The sequence below is a fragment of the Myzus persicae genome, unplaced genomic scaffold, assembly GCF_001856785.1.
Source record: "Myzus persicae strain clone G006 unplaced genomic scaffold, MPER_G0061.0, whole genome shotgun sequence".
Classification (NCBI taxonomy): Eukaryota; Metazoa; Arthropoda; class Insecta; order Hemiptera; family Aphididae; genus Myzus; species Myzus persicae.
This window is the reverse complement of record NW_019103365.1, coordinates 169,225-192,031: the sequence shown is the minus strand read 5'-3', so window position 1 is coordinate 192,031 and position 22,807 is coordinate 169,225. Positions and strand designations below refer to the sequence as shown.

The window sequence follows — 22,807 nt, the reverse complement described above, 5'->3', positions numbered from 1 at the left end:
TTAGTTTAAATTACGAATTTAAACTCAAATTAATTTTTTTATGGAAGCTCTAGAACAATGTTCCCCAAACACAAAATTCTTTTTGAAGTATCGGGGAATTAAAAAATGCAACTTTTATTTTGCATTTTATTAAATTTTCGGATTTTTAGTGGATTACTTTTTTATATTTTTAGGGTATTTTTGTATTTTAAACGCATTTCATTACAAATGTGTTAATTTAAATCTAATTATCTCTTCTCAAAGTTCGAAACTTTGTACTTTAAGTTGATGGAGACGACTGACGCATTGAACGGTTAATTGTGGATAATTGTACGGTTGTGGATCAACTGTCTGAAATTCATACACTTAAAAGAGTTCATGTATTCAAAAAATTATCCGTCGAAAAGTTATTTTTACTAATCGATATTTTTCGATTTTGTGCTTTCATAGAATATATAAATATTAATATTACAATAATTATTATGAACACCTATACATCTATACAAAACAACTGATATTGACTGACTGTTTCATCATCGCCTACCGCGGAAGCTTTGAGTATGAAATTTGGTCAGTATAATTTTGTATTCTAGAAACCCACTGCTCTCAAATTGTAAAAAATTTAAAACGTTATTCCTTGGTCAGATCTTTCGGAAAAAATGCACAACATAAAAAAAACTGAACACGGGCGAAGCCGGAATATTCAACCAGTCATTATTCACCAAAAACATAATAGAACGCACTCGTCTAGTAATGACAGTAAAATATTAAATTGTATTATTATTATTATCATTGGTAAGTACTGTACATGAAAATTAAAATGTATTTTTCCTTTAAATGTATAAAATAAAACATGTTAGTAAAAACTAAAAAAATATACATTTTCCAACACAGTATGACACCGCTGTCAAATAGAGACGACCGGCGCCCTTTGATTGGTGGGGGAGGGGAGCTTGAGTGAATTTTAGGGACAAACAGGTCCCGCTGTCCCAGATAAGAAATTGCTGGGTGAGTGGGTGGGCGGGTTGGCAGTGAGTGGCTAGTTGTCAGCTGTGACCGAATGACAGGTTTTTGGGCGTAGGAACATTTCAGTATCAGCGTACTTCTGCAAGGGTAGGCGGGTTGAACAATGTTTTCTGTTCCACGAATAAAATTTGATCGCGCCGCCACCGAGTTTAATATTATGAATAATATTAAGCGGTTATTATCGGTGCGGTTATTCTCTGTGACAGCGGCGGCGGCGGCGGCAACGACCTGCAGCTGCTGAGCAACCACTCCTCGGGTCGCGGTATCCTGTGGCTGTCCGAAATTTCATTTTTAACACAATATGTCATCGTTATTATAGGCCGTATATTATTATTAGGTACTCAACCGACAAAAACATACTTGTGTGTCCCACGGTGATAAGCGGCCACGATCATCGCCTTAATCGAGACGTCGACGGCCATAAAGTCCGGAGTGGAATCTTTATGAGCCAGCGTGACCAGCGTTAATCCCTTACCACACGCCAACATGAGGCCGACCGGTCCATTAAAGTTATCTATCCACCCGAGCAGGGGCTCGGAGATCGTCGATATTACTGCGAAACCATATTAATAGTAATGTTATTATCGTGATATTTTACTCGAAGCCCATTAACATAATATAATAATAACAATAATAATGATTTTATTTTTATTTTTTTTTGTTCATAAGTTTTTTTATTTTGTTCAATCTGTTGCAAAAAAAAAAAAAAAAACAATAAGAACAATTGATGGTACAAGATATAGCTAAAATAAAATAAAAATAAAATGCATTTTTAACAGACTGCAGAGGCCTCCCGGCGGAGGTACTGCGACATGACTAGGAATTTAGTTAGGCTAACAGGCCTAGACACCACTGTCTTTTAATCGGGTAATCTGGGATTGAAGCGGATGATAGATCGGAGATCAAGGGATTCGCATGGCGGGCTAGGCGGAAAATATTGAAACGCTTGTAGTGAGTTTTGGCTAGTTCAGAGACAAAATGTGGTGCTTTGAGATGAGATTGGAGGGTGTGATTGGAGACGTAGAATGGTGATTTTAGAATTGCACGTAAAGCTTTAGGTTGGAATCTTTGGATGCGGTTGACGCGTTGGGAGTATTGACCGTAGTTGAGATCCATAAGTCCAAATGGGCCCGAGTAGGAACGCGTAGAGCAGAAACTTATTAGAGAGAACCTAGTGTGCTCCGACGATGGAAGTGGTCGAAGGAGTCAATATGATTAATGATTATTATCATGGCACATTATTATCATCCTAATTAACGTACCTAATAATATCAATATGTTATGATCTAATGGTGCGCAGTGCCGTGTTTGGACGGAAATCCGAATCGAAAATAATCTCGTCAGTAAGTTTGAACATATAGGTACCCACGACCCACCTATGAATATTTGTACTGTCGTTAAGTTTATAAAATTGTCATTCGCGTTCTGAATAATTATTTATGTTCGAACTGAAATTCGAATAGAGTAAAATATTATACGGGTAAATCTAAAATAGTACTATAGTGTGTCTAGGTCTAGTGTTGGGTTCTAAAAAGTGTTTTTGTTTTTTATTTCGTATTTTTCGGATATGGTTTTTTACGCAATAGTCTTTCTGCAGTCGACGGGACGGACTAGTAAAAAGTCTAAATTAAACGCGTCAAATGGTTTTACTATTAATATTATTTTTGGTAGGAATATGCAAATAACTCGATTTTCGTTTTGTTCAAAATCAACTTCATTTTACACTATATTATAATTTGGACTCACATTTTCTTCTCATATGTTTTCGTTTTATTTCCCAGGTTATCTGGTTTGACATGACATAATATTTTTAATGTTGTTTCAGTAATATTATGCCTTGAACGAAAACTGAAATCTCGTCGAGTGAGCTTATATTAAATACTCATAGCGGGTTATGCATAGGTAATATATTAATGTTAAGCAATTGTCATCCGAGTTTTGTAATAAATTAATCTTTAGAACGGAATTACGACTATATATTATACATTCGTGTGACATAAAAAACTAGTCTTTGGATCGTGTTTTGGTTTTCGTAATATTTTTCGGACATAGTTTTTTACACGTCTTACAGTATGACGCCGGCCGGAGGAAAACGTCTAAAAATCGTTTTTATAATATTATTAAATTCTAATTTTGGTATAAGAATCACTCGGTAATTTATTTTCATTTCGTTGAAAAACTACCAACGAACGCCATTGAAAAGACGATTAAAATTAACGTCATTTTGCACTCTGGTATTTTTGTCACATAATTTTTCGGGAAATCTGGTTCGACATAATATTATTATCGTATTATTTCGGTAACAGATCGGTAGACGTCTTACCCGGACGAAAACTTAAAACTCATCAGTTAGCTTGTACCCAATAGCTGGTTATGTACATTATGTAGTACATTAATAATGCTAAGCAATTGTCATTTGAATTTAAATAATTAATCTTAAAAAACGGAAAAACGATTATATGCGGGAGACATAAGAAACTAGACTTGCAGTGATGATGGTGTTTTGTCATTTTTTTCACACCTACATAGTCTATATTGCTGAAGACGAGACGCCGCCCGGAAGACAACGTCTAAATCGTTTCTGTAATAATATTAATATATATTTATATTGTTTTGAGCTTGAGAATCACTATTATTTTAATTTCGTTAAGACTGCGCACGAAGACCATAATAAATACGATTAAAATGAACGTGATTTCACTAGATATTAATATTTATTTTTCGTCCCATTTTTCGGGCTTTTCGTTTTTTCCCCCGCGGTCGGATATCTGCAGGTTCGATATAATATTATTATTATTGATATTACGGTAACTCATCGGCGAAACGTCTAAATAATAATAAAATAAATGAAATAATAAATCCTAATATCTCAATCGAAAATAATCGCAATATTTTTACACAAGTACGTGAGTAGCTAAATACAACTAAATTAAGAGGACATCATATTATTTTGTTGTCTGTGATTTCTCACAACTTCGTTGGTATATCACAGTAAAAATCGTACGTTCAGCAGATCACGTTTAGCTCCGTTAGTCTAAAAATTTGAGTGAATTGACCTCTCATAAAATTTAAATTTTATCACCTAGTTACTGCCATGGGGTTTCGATTGGTTTTGAAGCGAGTTATGAATGTTTTAAAATCGCTAACGGTTAGTACATCTGAAAATGCTCATATAAAACGGTTTATAGAATCGAAATATAATAAAATGAGACGCCCGAGACGATGCTCGGCTTTAAATTTTTTAAAAGGTCAATTCACTCTAATTTTCAAACCGACTGAGCTAAACGTGCAGTGCACTCTGTAACGCATCTGTGAGGCTCAGACAACAAAATATGTCCCTGCAACGTTATCTGAAGGTTAAAAATTGTCATTTCTGTTCCGCAATATTTATATCTTACAGAAATATGACACGACTATAGTTTATTATATGCTGCACAACCATACGCGCCTGTAACGCAAAACTCAGTAGTCTTGGCCCTTGGGATCTAAAAAAAGAAAACAAAGAGTTTTTGTGTTTTCGAAGTATACTTTGAACACAGTTTTTTTTTCTTCACAAGTCACGAAAGTTTAGAGCCCCTTATTACATCCCGGTTGTGTCCGTTCGTGCGCCGCTGTCCGATGGTTACCGGTGCAAAATATAGTTACGATTTATGAAACATAAATTATTTTTAAATTTCATACCCCATAGTCTACACATTATACGTACTTCGCCCAATACTTAAATCCAAACTTTCTATAAATTCAAAATTAACAGTGTACAAATCTTTTTCGAGACCCATATGGACCTATCATGGCTCTCAAATTTGGGGTAGCTCCAAACCGCGCCAACTATACAAACCATCCAAGCATTCCAGTCAATATCCCTCAGTCTCGTAACATCTGCCCAATGGAACGTAACAATAATAATACACTTTACAAGGACTTAAAAATACAACCTGTTGGACAACTAACTAAACAATACTACACTACATTTCACAAAAAATTACATCCACACCGAAATCCTCTTATCTCCCACCTATGATTGCGGGTTCTACGACAGTTGAGCGAAAGAAAAAGAGTGAACGTAAATGATCGAATGAAAAAGAGCGAATACAAAATGAGCGAATGAAAATAAGAGCGAAAAAATATAACATTATAATATAATTTAAGTAAATTATTTGCACATACATATAAATATAAAATCAATACATTTAGATTTCATATTTTTCATAGTTATTGAATATAGAATTAATACATTTATTCTTGCAGTGGAAAATTATACGTGATACCTTTTAAATATTAAAGTGTCGGAATATTATAATGATCATCAACAATATTTTTTTAATTTTTCGGCAGAATCATTACATATTTTTTATTTTTTATTGGACCAACGAATGACACTATTAAATTGATGCTACTGCATATCCACTAAGGTCTGTCGATTTTGAAGGGCTTTTATGAACTTTCAAATCGTTGGATTACACGACCCTCATGGACAATAATTGGAGCTTCTATAAACTCAACATAAGCAAGACGACAATGACTCAGATGAGACAAAATGATCATAAACGTAATCTTATCGAATCGTTATCTCGGACTTTTCGAATCCTAAAATATTTCACTGTAGTTTCACATAGTTCGCACGTATATTTTTCGCTCTATATGATTTCGCTCATATTTTTATTCGCTTATTTTGTATTCGCTCTTTTTCATTCACTCGTTCACGTTCGCTCTTTTTCTTTCGTTCGATTGTCGGGATACCATGATCACGTACACTTTCCCCTCGCCGCCTCGGAAAACGCTGCAGGTGTCGTGATCCTCTACGGTTCAATATGAAACAATAATAATGAACAAAAAAATCGATAAATTAAGTTAAATTGAATATATTGTACAAGGATTTTATCATTGGACGGCCTCCCTTTTCCTGTCATTCTGTCGTTATGTTATATTGTCTGTTGTGCATATTATCACATTTACTTGTTGTGTTTTTGTTAATATAGATTGTAAATTTTCTAAAATAAAAATAAAAAAAATTTCATACCTAGGAATTATTCTTAGGTAGTCGTGCATCGCTCGGTCGGCCGCTTAAAATGAGTTCACAAATTAAAATATAGAAACGGAAAATTTAGAGGACCGGCAGAGGAGTGAGTTTTCCTGGCTCGTTAACGAATTGATATCATTATTTTCCGTTGGTACAAGTATATGCGGATCACTGTGTTTTCGTTTCGTCGAAAACACGTCATTACGACACAAAAAATACGATTAGAATCATCGACGTAATCGTACACGATATTATATTTTTCTACACTCGTTTTTTTTTTTTCCAAACGGTCGGGAAATCTGGTTCGACGTATTTCTGTTATTAAATTGTTCTTATTTCGGCGGTATAACATGTCGCTAAACGTCTTCGATACTCGCATTAGGCGCCTGTATAATATTACAAAAGTCATCCCGAATAGCGGGAAAATAATATCGTGTCTGCCGATTTTCCCGTTTTCCGGCAGACGGTTTGTTTACTCTTTCTCCGTAGACATTTTGACCTAATGGCTCTCAGTGACGAAAACCAATGACACACGACTATACGGTAATAATACGCACCCTCAGATTACCAAAGGTCAAACATTTTATCGTATATAATACGATCGACCGTCAGAAATGAGATGGTTATTATTATCGAATCGCATAATATTATATAGGTATATTACGCTGTGGGGTTCTGGCCCGTCTGTTCAAAAAACAAATTCACTCGCATCGAGAAAAAATCATATTTTTGTTTTTTTGGAAAATAAATTCATTCGCCCAGTTACAAATTTGTGCGAACAGCTGATATTATATTGAATCAAATTTTAAAAAAAAAAACACTAAGGCTTATTGTATATATTATATATATTGTATATACGCGCAGGTCATTGAGTGGCTTCGATGTCGTTGTTTTTTTTTTTTTTTTTTAAATACTATTGAAAAGTACACTGTGACTTCCTCGACGATAACACACCTGTTTTATTATAATCGTGTGCCGCGCGATACAATACTCGTCGAAATAGTTTAGATTGACGTTAGTTCAATATTTATTATTGGTCTGAAATTGACACGTGGTTTTGAATCTACTGTTTTTATAGCAAGTACCGTTATTATTGTTGCGACTGTTTTAAATAACCATCGATTATATTATAATAGGTCGATTTAAATGCTCGGGATTCGAAATATGATTGTCCACTTCGAAGTTAAAATGGTAGGTATCACGCGTTTACCAACACATTCATCATTAAAGTGACCTTTTGCTAGACATCTATACTTATTGTACAGCAGAGTGGAACCCAATTGCCCTCCTTTTTTTCTTTTCTGTTTCAGTATTTGGTTATTACTTAGTTAAGCTTTAAGAATTACATTGAAATAAACTACCTTTAAATTTTACCTATTCTGTGATTATAATACTCATTACTAGGTATACCCTACCATAAATATTGATTATAAATAGGTACTACATATTTTAAATCAATATGCAATAATAACCTATGTATGTATAATAACCTATATAGGCGACAAAATATACCAATATGTAGATATAACTGCAATAGTTAAAAATGTAGTTAAGAAATTAAAGAACATAAAAAATATTTATGATGATAGATCATGGATATAATATAATATATAAATACATTAATGATATTATTATAATAATTATAGTTATTTATTCAATATAGTTTAAACGTTGTTTAACGTTAAATGTTTAACATTGTACATTTAATTCATGTAAAACACCAATAGAATGTTTAGAATTTAATATTATTTTAGATTATATGTTTAACATTTTTAAAATATTTTCTACAGAAAATATTTGAAATATTGTAAATTTAACCAATATAGAACGTACAAAAAATATTTTCAAAATAATGTACTTCTAAGTTCATAACTTAATATTATTGTAATGTTACTAGATGATATTAATTTGAATATTATAAAAATACTTGATGATCACGTTAAGGAAATATTTTTAATATAACATTTAACTGATAAGCTCTGGACAATATTATAATAACGTCAAAATCGTAATATTTGTAATTTAACCAAATCCTAAGGTTACTACAATATTGATGTTACGAAATTGTTGTCTGGGCGGATGATGTGAGATGCGTCTCCTTTTAAATTATTAGTGTTTTCGCACCTTGTGTATCGTAGGTGTTTCACATGCTCCTGTACGATATCGCGATGCGGGAGAGCGACTTCACTGAAGTTAACAATTACTGTAATTTTTAAGAAATTCGAATCAAATGTTATTTATTGTAAGTGATTTAAACGGAATTCGTTTTAAGCTTTTGTAGTAAAATTACAAATGATTACTCCTTAATTTGTATACGTGTGTTTTAAATACACTCTAGAACCAGTTGATATAATAATTGTGAATATTAGTAGGTGCCTACAAAAATTGCAAAAAAGTACGATTTTCTGATAGTAACATTTTTGTATTATAGCAACAAAAAAATGGTATCTGACAAAAAAGTGTTGCAGCAATGAGCTGCAATTTAGATAGTACATTGTTATTTGCAGTAAAGAAAATTAACGTGTCACACAACATTATTGACTGCTTTTTTATTTTTAATAAAGATTTTATATAATTGTATATTGTTGATTGTCATTGCTTAGTTGTTAATGTACTGGCAACTTAAGAAGGTCCATTGGTACTTTTGAAAACGAAAAGTTATTTTGATGATGCATATAGTTAAGTTGATTTTTTAACTCAAAAGTAATGTTACTCGACCAAATAAAAAAAAATTCACTTTAAATAGTTTAGTTACAATTTTGAAAGATAATTCATTATGTGATTTAATTACCTATCAAAAAGTAGTCAAATTTCGAAACACTGCTTACCATAGATAATATAATGTGTACTCAACTGTAAGCTGCCACCACTCACGAACGCCATATAGTTGATTACGGTCGTGGACGGTGTACGTACTATTAATTATGCAGTTTATTTATACGTATAGATTTTATAATATTTTTTTTTCCTGACGTAAAAACCAACAATCTCAACATCTACTAAACGTTTTTAGTCGGAGAATACTTGAACACGTCCAATTTGCATATTCTACTTTCATTAGTGAAATTAACGCGCGTTCTCGATCGCAATTAATACCTCGTGTACAATAATTGAATGTGCTCACGAATGCATTAAATTGAATGCATTCATCTCAGACCACAGTGTATTATAATGGCTCATATTGTACCTACATATTGTGTACCGCAGACTATGAAAAAAAATAAAAAATAAAAAGGTCCGATAGCAGAGAGATGGATGAGTGGTCTGAGACCCGACATTATTATTTGAAGAAAGCGCGGTACACAAGTTAGGTCCATTCATATAATATACCATTGATAATAACATAAGGTCGCCAGAATTTGTCACACGAGAATGAACATTTTGATAATATTTCGAGGTTTCAAAGGGGTCTCACCAATTATATATCAAATATAATTAATGACGAAACCCCCTTGCCGGAGCGAGTGAGCCCGTCTCTCATCCGGGCCGAGTCCACTTATTTCGTTAACAATTATAGGAGGGGGCCTATACAATCTTGTATTATTCTCCATGAATCATACCCATCAATAGTGTGTGTGTGTGTGTGTGTGTGTGTGTGTGTGTGTGTGTGTGTGTGTGTGTGTGAGAGAGGGATAGGCTTAAGGTATCTAACACCACATTGTTAGAAAAAGATGGCGGTGCGGCGAAGCGTCGTGTGGGAGACAACGAGTCTACCCACTTAGAATACGGACGAATAATTTAGTTTTATTATACTCGAATAAAATACAAATTGTCTTGCTAATGTACCTATATTATAATAATGTTTTTTTTTTTTTTTATATACACAGTAGCCTTAGAATATAGAAACTGCCCATCACCATATAAAAGCTGTGTGCCGGGAGTTGCCCACGGGTCAATCCAGTAAACATCAAAACACAGTAACATTCCAAATGTTTATTTCGATAGATAAACGAGACATGGTTTTTATAATATTCACGGTTTGTCTATTTTCGGTTTGATGTTGTGTATTTTTAGTCTGAAATCTGTTCGCTTCGTGCAATCGTACCGTTCGCAAAAAACCCTTAAATTGTACACGAGACAGGCATTGATTTTGGATGAGTCGGTTATTTATTTTCTCCATAATATGTCATTTACAGAGAAAACGCATTCACGTGTAAAATAGATTATTTTTTTTTTTTACCATTTTCGAGTGATCTCGGAGTAAAATCACCAATGTTGTACAGACTATATAGAGGATAATATTTTGTAGTGTTCGACATAATATAGTGTCGGTTTTTATATTTTATTGTTAATTGACTTCATCAACAAATTGCGAACAAATATGCCAAACCTTAAAAAATGTCGTCTATCATTTTTTTAATGGGTAATAATATTAATAACTTCACTCTGAGATTACAATGATTTTTGTGCGAATGCGTATTTCGTCTATGTTTCGCGTTGACTAGAGACAGAAAGCACATTAAATAATACCTTTAATAGATCGGCAGTTGAGTATAGTTAATATTTCATAACCATTAATAACCGTTAGTAAGTAATCCGTAAACCTCGGTTGACGAGTCAATCATTATCGATATTGTCTATGTGTAATCAATAATAATATTTTCTACTGACGTCTTTAAAAAAAACACGTTCAAAACAAGTGAAATATATTCTTCACGATTTCACGGAAATATTTCGAATTCACAACTCCAACTAATAATAACAATGTACTTAATAAAAAAATACTTGCCTATCGACGGTCTGAATATGACCATTGGCATATTATTGCTGTCGTCTAGAGTCGACCTGGCCGATCTCTCGTTGACTATTTGCTCGGCCAATAGTTTCGTAAACGTGTACGTGTTCGGAAACAATCCCAACAATCTAGAGGAACAGAATAAATTCAACGCATTCAGTTTTTTTTTTTTGTTTTTACATAGAGATACATGTATAATATAATTCAGCTATCGATTAACTATTTTTATAGTTCTCACGCAGACGCAGTCGTCGAAGCCCTCGGACGGAGAATCAAGGTGCAAATAATTCTAGTCATCGATTATTTCATTTTATTCACAAACGAGAATACCGCAGAGAGAAATTTTCGTTTCGAGCGAAGCGCGCAGCGGCCAGACAAATGAGTTACAATGACATAATGTGGCTTGTATACTTGAAAACCATTCTAATATTACCTACTTCGAACATAACATACAATAAAAATATGGTTGAATTAAAAAATCGGTACAGTTTTTTTTCAAATTTTTTTTCCCAATAAACAAGCAAAAAGAACTCTTTTATTTTATATAATATAGCCGCCTATTTTCTACGAACGTCGTGGAATACACATTTATAATAGGTACATCACATAATATTATTGCACGTACCTATAATATTCAAATTGCATTTCAAGAAGATTTATTTCTTTTCGATGGTTACAATAACTGTATAATGTACCTGCCAGGGAAATAGCAATAATATAATGGGTCGCTCTCACACGGTGTGTGATCAAACTTTCACGAAATGGATTTCCGTTTCACGAACTTTGAGCACAAAACAATAACGTACAAAAGTCGTTTTTAGGTTTATTTAATGGTGGACACACATTTCATCCGTTCCGTGAAATGGAAACCATTATTTTAGATTTTTTTTTAATTTACACAATGCACTTTTCGTGAAATGGTTATCGGATAATTCAAAGTAGCATTGTGCAAAATAATAATGTATAAATAAAATATAGTATACCGAAGTATAGTCGCCTCTTATTGGAATCACTTGGACTACCAGACTACCAGAGTATTTGAGTCCATTAACCGGTAATGATTTGACAAGACGAAAAGCCAAATAACATAAAAATATACGTATTGTGCATTGCAATAAAAAAAAAAATTTAATTTGACTGCGTAGTGAACTGCAAGGGAAAGAAATCCAAAATATACTATTGCCATTGTACTATTGTTTATTTATGTACAATTTGCCAGAATACTGATTTTTCGACGGAAGCGATTTTCTGCTCCTCATCATCATCTCCAATAAAAACAAACCGTTTTAAAAATAAACAAATCATTTTGAGGATTAGTTATTTTTTTTTAAATTATTTAATAATAAAGTATTTCTATCTGAAACGATTTGAACCTGTTCAATATTGTGGGATTATATTTTTGATTTAAATTCAAACTTAATTACAATTATTTTAAAAATTGAATTTTAGTACGTTTCGGATTAACTGTTTCACTTCTCTATGCCTAGCTACAACACGGATTGGCATGACATAGAAAACATACTTTCGGAATAATTTACTGAAATAGTTCGTTTTGGTATAGTTGGCACATAAATCACGAAATTAAGTTGATATTTATTAACACGTCGTGTATTTATGTACCTACGTATAAAATACATTTAACTGTATAAAATGTGTCATACGTAATAATGTATAAAACATGGTGAATTTTTTAGCACGCCCGCCCTATTTTTATGCATAAATTATGCGTTAGTTCAAAGAGGGTACCATCGCTGGATGATTTCCCTCATCACGTGCCTCATGTGTATTTTTATTATGTATAATGTAGGGTTTTATCAATTATCCATTTTACTTATTGTATCATGTAAATACAGATTGTAAATTTTCTTTTGATAAAAAAAAAAAAGTTCAAAGACTGATGTTTGGAAATTTTAAATACACTCGAACACCACATTTCAAATACTTGATATTTTTTTGTACCGCTTATATAGTAGATGGTCCTCTGACAGAAAAACTTCGATTTTCCAAATAGGAACCGATATTTTTCCACTTGAATATTGTTCAGCAGATGTTGTTTCGAGAATCTTGATGTATTCAAATGAAAATTCAAACACATTGTTTTCGAATTACCCATACGACTTCGTGCGCTATATGGATTTAATAAAATTACGGTAAGACATTTAGTTGTGCACGGTGGCTTAGATGATTTTAAAATGTCAGTAACTACTGTTGATCTATCAATATAAATAACTTTTGAAAATAGTCCAAGTATAGTAAAACATATTACATCTAATATTACATATAATTCGGTTCATATTTTTACTAGAGCATTTCTAATGATTAGTGCCCTTAGTATACTTATAATAAGTGTAATAACTCAGACACAACTCGTGAAAATGTTGATTTGAATACATCAACATTTAAAAAAAATAGACGTGCTTACTGATTTTCAGTAAAAAAGGGTTTTATCATATTAAATAATAGGAGCTTGTATTGCCACGGGAGTAGTACAATAGTGGAACAAAAAATTCAGGAATTAAAAAATATAGTTTTTCTTAGTTTTAACGAACAAAAATTCTCAACTCTCGATTTGAATCGAATTAATGTACTGCTAAAGAGAAAAATAGAAGTGAGCATGCATAATAAATAATGCATGCTATAATTATGCATGAAAAATAAAACTGTTTGTCAGAAGTTGTCAACTTCATTTTTAATATAGGGAGGTAAATACGAAATATTAAAAAATAGTTAAACATTCGTAGGGGTTTCATTGAGCTTTGGCTCTCGTCGTTAAATTTCGATAAAGGTACCCACTTTAGACTAATATTATTCGTGTTATGAATTGTAATTCTCGTTGAACAAACGTAGATAATTGGATAAAAATATACGAAAAATATACGAATACGAGTAGCACGTGGCACATTATTGATGATTGAACTCAGTTTCTGGTTACAGTATACGTATAATTTCGTCATAAAATCGAATTCAAAATGATGGAATTATAAAATTTGTGAAAAAAAATCTGACGGTGAGTATGCATGAATATGATTTTGACGAGTGTGATATTTTAAGATCACAGATTCTATAGAGAGCGTCTAACGCGTAATGACTTTATATCAAAACCATTGTTTATTCTTGATACCGAAGTTTCATAGGTACAATAAATTTGGTTCTATTGTTATTGGCGATACGAACATTGACATAATGGGAGATTCAATAAATAACGGTAATAAATTATCTAGACTTGTTGGCCGGCTATGATGATCTTAGATCTTTCACAAACATACCACAATGACGTCTTTAATATTAGAGACTTGTAGAGATCATATTATAATGTCATCTCCATCAGGGCTCATTCCGGAGTGAACATATTATAATATATTATTTTTGTTGGAGTTGTTCAGACACAAATAACAGATTGTTATTCCATATAATAGCTGCAATGACTTAATTCAATCTTTTTTGTTCATTTTAAAATGAACAGACTAAAAAAATGCCCTAACTCACTCGGTATCCGGCGAATTGATCGCGGCCGAATTTATCGCGAATATACAATTGATCGCCAGGATAATTGATCGCCGAACAAACATTTTCAGTTTTTTTAGTTATTTTTCTACAACGTTTATAATTTCACTACGTATTATATTTCTGAGTTTTGTGTTTATTATTTAAGACTATTCAAATAGGTACCAACTCTTATTTATTTATTTTTAAATAACGAATTAGTGTTATTTAATATGAGATGATAACTAATTAAATGCATAAAATGTAAACTGAATTTAAGGTTAAAGTTGAACATTATGCTTAAACTTAAGAATTTTTAACTGCTGTCAATGTAATGTTTAATTTATATTCGATTTAATTTTTACAGCTTTTTTATTTTTATTTAATTTTTAATCTTTTTGTAATTTAATTAATTTTCATTTCGTATTAATTGTTGTTAATATCAGAACTAGAAGTTATTAAAAAAATAAATAAATAGAGTTGGTACCTTTTTGATGTAAACTGTATATGACATAATACGTAGTGTAATAAAATAACTATTTTTTTTTATGATAGTTCGGCGATCAATTATCCTGGCGATCAATTGTCTAAAAGCGATCAATTCACCGCGATCCAACTCACCTACAAATAACGATATCGACAAATACATCATTTTGAGGCATCAAATATCTTATATCTTACGAATGTCGGTGTCTCGTTAGGAGACAAATTTGGAAACAATTCCCTGGATAACATACCTATAACGCCTAGTAAATTTCTTTTAATGCCATGTTTTTGAAACCGATAGAAAATCCAGAAGCATTAATTATTCGAAATAAATTAAAAGACGGAACTGCTTCTGGCTTCGATAAAATTACTGTTAAGCCATTAAGACAAGTCACATACTTTTAGCCTTTATAGTTAAAATATTTAAATTGAGTGTAAGAAGGGGTGTTTTTCTTGATAAATTTATGTTAGCTATTGTAAAGCCTTTATTTAAATCAGGAAGCTCGGAAGATGTTTCTAATTATTATAATGAGCCGGATTTATATGCCATGTAACTTTTGGAAAATATTTGAAAAAATGTTTTAAGACCGAATCATTACTTTCATAGAACAGAATGAACTTAAATTTAAAAAACAATTTAGACATAGACCTGGTCAAAGTACTACTGGAACCCTTTATTTTACAACTCTGTTCATTTTCTAGAAACTTGATTACAACGAAAAGGAATAAGTTTATTCTGCTCCGGAACATAAATGCACACCTAGAATGATTCAAAAAAGTGAAAACATTTTTTTTTTTAAATAAAACATTGTGGTCGAAGACTTTAAACGATGCAGAAAAAAATATTCTATTGGATATTGATACTTTTCGAGGTCACGATAGTGATATTATTACCAATAAAAGTACCGCGAAGTATAATACAGTTTTACAACTAATAAAATATTCGTATGAAATTCGACTTTTATTCATTAAAGTTCTCAGATAAGTATCATCATGTTCTGAAACGTATTATTCTGGTTTACACACATTCCACAGTCATTCAGAAAAGTAAAACGTATTTGTTTTCAAAAACGATGTAGTTTACGACTTCAAACGATGATGTATATGTACACGAAATGTTCTTAAGAGAAGTTAAAACCGATGCAGTTTATTAATAAAATAATGCCTTATACCTAGTGCAAACAGTGTTCTGTAAAGGTTAATTTTTGTTAATTTTCAAACTATTTACATTTTTGACATCGAACAAAATAAAGCTCACCTATAATAATTATCATAATAATTATATATAGACCTACGGTATATGCGAAATACCAGCATCCAATACTGCAAAGCACTTCGCTCCTACTAGAACTCCTCAAAGAAACTCAATTATTTCAGAAAATACAGCAACAGCACAAATATTTCAAAACCTAGATTTTATCATACGAATGATATTTGAATTATTGAATATTTGATAATTAAATTAATAATATAATCATTGATTATTGCGTATTTTCAATGATCTAAGCCTTGATGTATCATTGTTAGATATTTTGTACACTGCAACTTTAGCAGCAATGTATTTTAGAAATTATGAAATCGAATGTGTTTCTTCGGAAACGCCGATAACCCTGGTAGTCGAGGTATATTTTACAATGTTATTTGTACTCGACATTTTATTTCGTGTTCAAAAACAGTTCAATTCAAACACGAACCGAAACAGAAATACGTGCGTCATTGCTTTCGATGACGTTAGATATTAATAATTAATATGATTCTGAAATTATGAGGATCAAACGGTTAATACAAGTATAATTTGCGAAGACATAAATATTGCATAATAATGATATAGGTAATCCTTCAATAACATTGTTATATTATATATATATTTTTTTATACTGCATGAAATTTACACCCTTGTTTAAGGTCTCGTTTTTCAAGACTTTTCCGCCTTGCAAAATAAAATTACAGTGCGTCGATCGACTAAATTTTTTTCTAATATTTCACGAGTCCTATGATGGTGTCGGAGGTATTCCAGTTATCCGTAGAAATATTTTCCTGTTTTCTAACGTCACCGGTGATCTTGACATTCGATTATAATCCTATACAGGCACATTATTCCGGTGGGCTATGCAATATAATATTTTTTTCGTCGCTTTCGTTCTGGTTTGTTGTATTTTTAATGTAATGGTATAAACATTTTATCGATCTTCTTTATAATTTATGCGTCGAAAATACCTAAGATAAGCATCCCGGGTCATTAGTTATTTTCTAAAATTTATTGTACCTATTGATTAAAAAAAAAAAAAAAATATTTTTCTAAGATTTCTTTGACTCGCCATCGATCTACACGTCACTAAACTTTGTTTCGCCAACATTTCGGCCGATTATGTTTGATTTTTGATTTATTTCCGTGTTTTTACTTCAATAATAAAAACAAAAAACTATTCGTATTTGACGATTGTCTTTCGAATAAACTACGTTCAGTACGATATTTATTATAATTTATAACCGATTGATTTCACTCGACAGTTAATGATTCGACGTTTTTTAATGGGTTTGATACTAATGAGAAATTCTAACGAAATCCCAAGAAAAATTTGAAATATTTAACAATATAGTATCTCAAATACATCATACTTGAATGCATTTTCAAACGAACAAATGAGTTCGTTTTTACAAAATTGTATGCAATTTAAATAGACATTTGCATTCCCCTCCACCCTTTGATATTATATTTTAAATATTACGATTAATCACTTTCAATTAATTGTAGACCAATCACGAAATTTACTATTTAGTATAGGGGGGGGGGGGTAGTTGTTACACTTTTGACTTATCGAATTTTTATCATTTTTCTTTTACTATGATCATAATCGTTGTAAGACAATTGTATAAAGTAACTTCCTAGGTACCTTTTTATGATGATAAAATGAAGAAAAATTAATTTTTAATTAAAAAAAAATCCTAGTCAAGTCACCAAGTCAAAATGTAACAGCCTACGCCAGGGTGCGGTGAGTTGTTATAGTCCAGGGGCACATTGTTACAGTACAGATTTTGAAATATTATCACTCAAAATAAATAAGAAATCAACAATAAGACAATAACAGTAATTTTAAGCAGTAGCGCGGACACTGGGGGGAGGGGTTCACACTTACAACTTGGAAAGTTAGTAACATTTTGGTATTTTATTTTTTCTTGATTTGCTATAACATGGTATTGTATTACAATAAACTCCCCGCGTATACAATTCCTGTCCATGGCGGCACTGTTTACAAGCATACGTATTTCATAATAACAAAATATACCTATAAATTAAGGTACAAGTAGGTGCTACCCTGCAAAGTCTTAGAACGTTCAATCGAACCCATGTTACCTATGTAATACATATTTTAATTCTATCTTGATTGACAGACTACACGTGGATTTCGTAGGAGTTTATCGACTCATCATTAGGAAGCATATACTATTTTAAAGTGCCATCTTTGTCCTTTGAACTACAGAAACGACGTTCATTTCTTTATTACTCACCACCTCCGTAAATAGAATGAAATGCGTTGTAATGATACTATATCGTGATTTTGGATTCGTTTACCGTGACATTAATCGTCTAAAATAAATATTGCATTTAAATAATTTTATTGTTTATTGCTGTATTTTGTACTAGTGTTTAAGTATTGTCTGTTATTTTGTTACTGCACCCATTCATTGTACTACATTAATTTTCTTTGGCTCTTTAAATATAAAATAACATTATTATCGTTACTAAAAATGTTTTTTTATTCTCTTTTATCGTGAATATAGACTAATTTTCATGCGATAAACAAGAATAAACGAAATATTTTATCATCGCTTAATATTTATAATTGATTTTCTCCGTATATTACAACTATGCACCGAAATATTATATTATAACACATTGATATTTTCAAATCTAAATCTATGTTATTATTAAAAAATATTGATTGATTAATATGGGGAAAAAAATGTTTATAATGTAACTATAATTTTATATTTTTATTACTTTTAATGCAGTTAGTTTTATATTATTTTATCTGTTTTTGTTAGGTTTTACTACATTTATTTAGTTTTTAGATTTTATCTGATATGTTTCCTTTATATAATTTGTAAAAGAGTATACCCGTTGATATACAACATAAATAAATAAGTAAATAAATAACCCATAATCACCTAGTGACCATAAATTCTCCCCCCCCCCCAATTTGTAAATCATGTCGAGTGGATTTTTAAATACATACAGAGTTTCGAAGACTCGAGGAATAAACACTGAAACATCACTCACTAGTATTATAACACTACGCATCTTTACATCAACATCGTTAACTTCTTAATGAAAACCTTATTGTAATTTAACTTAATATAAGCGTAACTTTTACCGTGAACTATTATAGGTACATACAAATATAATGTATATGTATAGATGCATTTTAGTACTTGTGACACAGTGACCGTGTGTTGAGCTCAATCTAAAAATAAAAACAATATAGGTAGGTACTGTTAAGACTTAAGACACGAGTCCGTATGAGTTCAAAAATAAATATGAACAAATAAAACAAATTTTATTTGAAAATTATCATCAAACACGCAATAATGCTCCCGTGACCGAAAATATTTATTGAATTATGTTGTCAATCGAGTTGTGTACGCGGAACATGTGCAGACAAGACTAATTTCCACACAATTTTGCTGAAAGTTTTTCCGGTAAAATCCTTCGGATGCTGATGCTCGAAACGGTCTTATAGTTACAAGTCAATGACAAATCGTCCAGACACTAAACAATGATTTAGTCATGCTCACTTTGTACAATTCAACCAAACACAATTACATAAACTGTAATATTTCGCATGTACAAATTCAAAATAATTTGGTAACCTTTGTGTATTCTGGTATCAATGTTTTTAATATTGGCTTGTAATACTGGTCAGTATAAATATTTAGGTACCTATACTTTGAATTGAACCGTTGTACAATCTTAATGCGCACAACAGAAAATGTTTATATTATACAGTTTGTACAGTAACTATATAGTCTACGGGCTATAATCTGAGCAATGCCTGTGGGCCGTTGTTCGGCCAACAAATCTGACCCACTCGCTACAGTATACCCACCTAAAACATGAACAAGATGACGCCAGCCAAAAAAAAAATGAATAACGTTCTATCAATTTCCAATAATTTCAATATAAAAACCGATAGATTTATCATGTGACTATAAGAGCTATTATCGTTGCGAAATTATATCTCAATCGAATTGGAAGGTTTCGAAATTAATATAATATATCTTGATGGGTCGGTCGACTTCTTGGGGTAACACGAGTTTATGAATAAGAATATTTTTGATTCTGAAACTTTCATTCGGATTATGGCATCAAATATGACATTCTTTCATTCGGTATAGTTTTTGGTGACGAGTAAAATGTCGTAAGACAATTTCGGAGAAATGTTTATTTTATAGCTCCGGTGCAGTAATTTGCATACGTCAAATTGTAATTGCGGACACCAGTTGCCTCCCTGCAACGTCAGAAAGGTCGATAAATATTATACGAGTTGCCGCCTCCCGACGGACGTACCTTAAAATGTGTTATCGTTATTATAATAATAATTTACTAATAGCATAAGGTCTATGCTATAATAGTAGGTAGGTACCATAATAGTAGTCTGATGTCTCCCGGCGGACAGGCAATAAATGTTTAAGTGTTTAATAAACGATTCGAACATTGTAAGTATTATGCCCAGGGAGAGTATAACAGAAAGACCTGAAAAATGATAATAATCTAATCAATATTGAAACCTTTTTTAAAAAAAAAAATAATTTACAGTCGCTTGCGACACATGCACAACAATATAACATTTTTCTTTTTTTATGTGAAACATCTACCGCTCATAACCCACGGAAAGCGCAAGCGTGAAACTCATAATACGCCTTTAAAATAAGGAATAATTTTTCTTCAAAAAAAATGAATGTTTTGTTTTAAATTACGCCATATTATTATTTCCTTTAATAAACCATAATTTTTATTTGCATTCATATATTCCAATATACAAATTAATTTCGATGTTCAACATATACCAGACGTCCCATCAGGACAGCTTATTTATTTTTTTTAGTGCTGAATATTTATAATAATTGTTATGGACAAATTATGATGGCAGAAACGTTTATTTAAGTCAAGTAGCTTATTTTTTACAATTTAAAAAAAACAACATTTTTTTGGAGCAAATTAGACCTAATAACTTTTTATTTTTCTGAATTTATAAGTTTATTTCTCATAACATTTTCTTAACCGTTGTCTTACGTTTAACGAGAAGGTGTCAATTTATTTTTGTCAGATGTTTTTGTTACACTCTGTAGTCTGTATATATTATATTCACCAAGCATGATTTTCACTATAAGAAAATGTGGGTGACAAAATTATGTTTAATAATGAATTTATTCGAATTCATATTTTCGAAATTTTTAAATAGACGCAAAGACAATTTTTTCAAATTATTGAATTTTTTTAACTACTTAAGAAGACGTGTTCTGTGGGCTGTGACAATACAAACTTCCGTTTTTTCAAACCAGAACTCCCCTCTATTACTGTAAATTATTGAGTGTATATTTTTTTTGAAAATGATGATGTATACCTAACTAAGGATAATAGCCCTTAAAATAGGTTTTGCAAAAATGTACAATAGACAAGTTATATTGGAATTAGTATTTATTGTTTTATTAACTTGGGCCGTTTTTACAAGTTATTTTTGCTGTTGGATCAATATCAATTACCAATATTTCTAATCAACCATAACCTCCTTATGTATAATCTCATCATCATGGATCTTTTATCCTCGGAACAGTCGGAACACAAAGTCATCAAATGTCCCCGGGAAAAATGTCTAAGTACACACAAATACAATAAACATATGTTACTTACCCAAGACTGAAATTGTCTTATTTAAAATAGTGATTGAAATAGAATATGTAATTATGTATTCGTACCCTTGAAATGCATAATATTGTGTTTTTCGAAAGACCAAAATATGCACTCAGTCGAGAGCAACAATGCAATGGACAATATGCATCACGATGTCTTATATTCGTTAATTTTGCATTAATTAATAATTAATAAATTAACTTTACTGAAGGACGTGAGATTGCACTATACAGTGGGATAAAATTAGATTATACGAGGTATTATACACGTATATGGTATGACATATTCTATGAATATTGCTATTATCAAAAATTTAAATTGTTTCTAGTCCCTAGGTACCTATATCAGGGAGGAGTAGTATTGTTCACACAAAGCCTCCTCTGCTGTCGGTTAAACGGTAAAAAAAAAGGTACCTACCTATGTCAGCATTGGTATCAGTATTAAATATTAGTTTACCCTAAAATAATCATTGTGTTATTGCCATTTTTAAAATGTTTTCTGAAAGTATTCAGCCATTTCAAAATTGGTCATAACTAGGGCTCGGATTTCAATGCATTTGCATTTTTTTTTGGGGGATATCTTACGCGATGCTTTCCAAACTATAAATATGTTTCAAGTACTTCGCAATCTAACCACAATAATTTTTTGGGCCATTTTTTTTCGCTTTTTTTGCATTTTTAGCGTATTTCATCATTTTTAGGGCATTTTTTGACCGTTTTAATGCATTTTTTAATTTTTTAGGACATTGTTGAGCTATTTGTCGTATTATGACTAAAAAAATTAACCTCACTGAAATATAAATACTACATAGTAGTATAGTAATAAAAATTATTTTCATTTTGAACTATTTCAACCAATTTAACATCCGGTTTTCCGGTTTTTACAATCTCTATGCCACACCATCCAATTAGCCGATATTATTGCACACAACTAAACTATGCAAATATAATTTAATTTTAATTTTTAATTTTTTTTTGTACATTTTAATATAGTTTATAATTTATAATTTTTATTATAATTTTATTTGTTCCTCATTTTTTAATAATAATTAAATTTGAATTTATTTAATAAATAATGCATTTTTTGAAACGTAATTTTTTTATATTTTTAGGGCATTTTTTAGAGTTTTTAGGTCATAGATGCATTTTTTGAAAGGGCATGTTTT

General features: G+C 31.3%; 1 protein-coding gene across 2 annotated transcripts in view; it reads right to left on the bottom strand.

Annotated features, from left to right (window-relative positions):
• LOC111034373 (putative fatty acyl-CoA reductase CG5065) overlaps positions 1-22,807 on the bottom strand; it is a 60,720-nt gene that overhangs the window by 13,114 nt on the left and 24,799 nt on the right. For both annotated transcript variants that reach the window (XM_022315562.1, XM_022315561.1), the window contains exons 5-6: positions 10,755-10,888; positions 1,366-1,558 (exon numbers count right to left, since the gene is read on the bottom strand). In XM_022315562.1, coding sequence (XP_022171254.1) covers positions 1,366-1,558; positions 10,755-10,888 — 327 coding nt within the window. The remainder of the gene's footprint in view (positions 1-1,365; positions 1,559-10,754; positions 10,889-22,807) is intronic.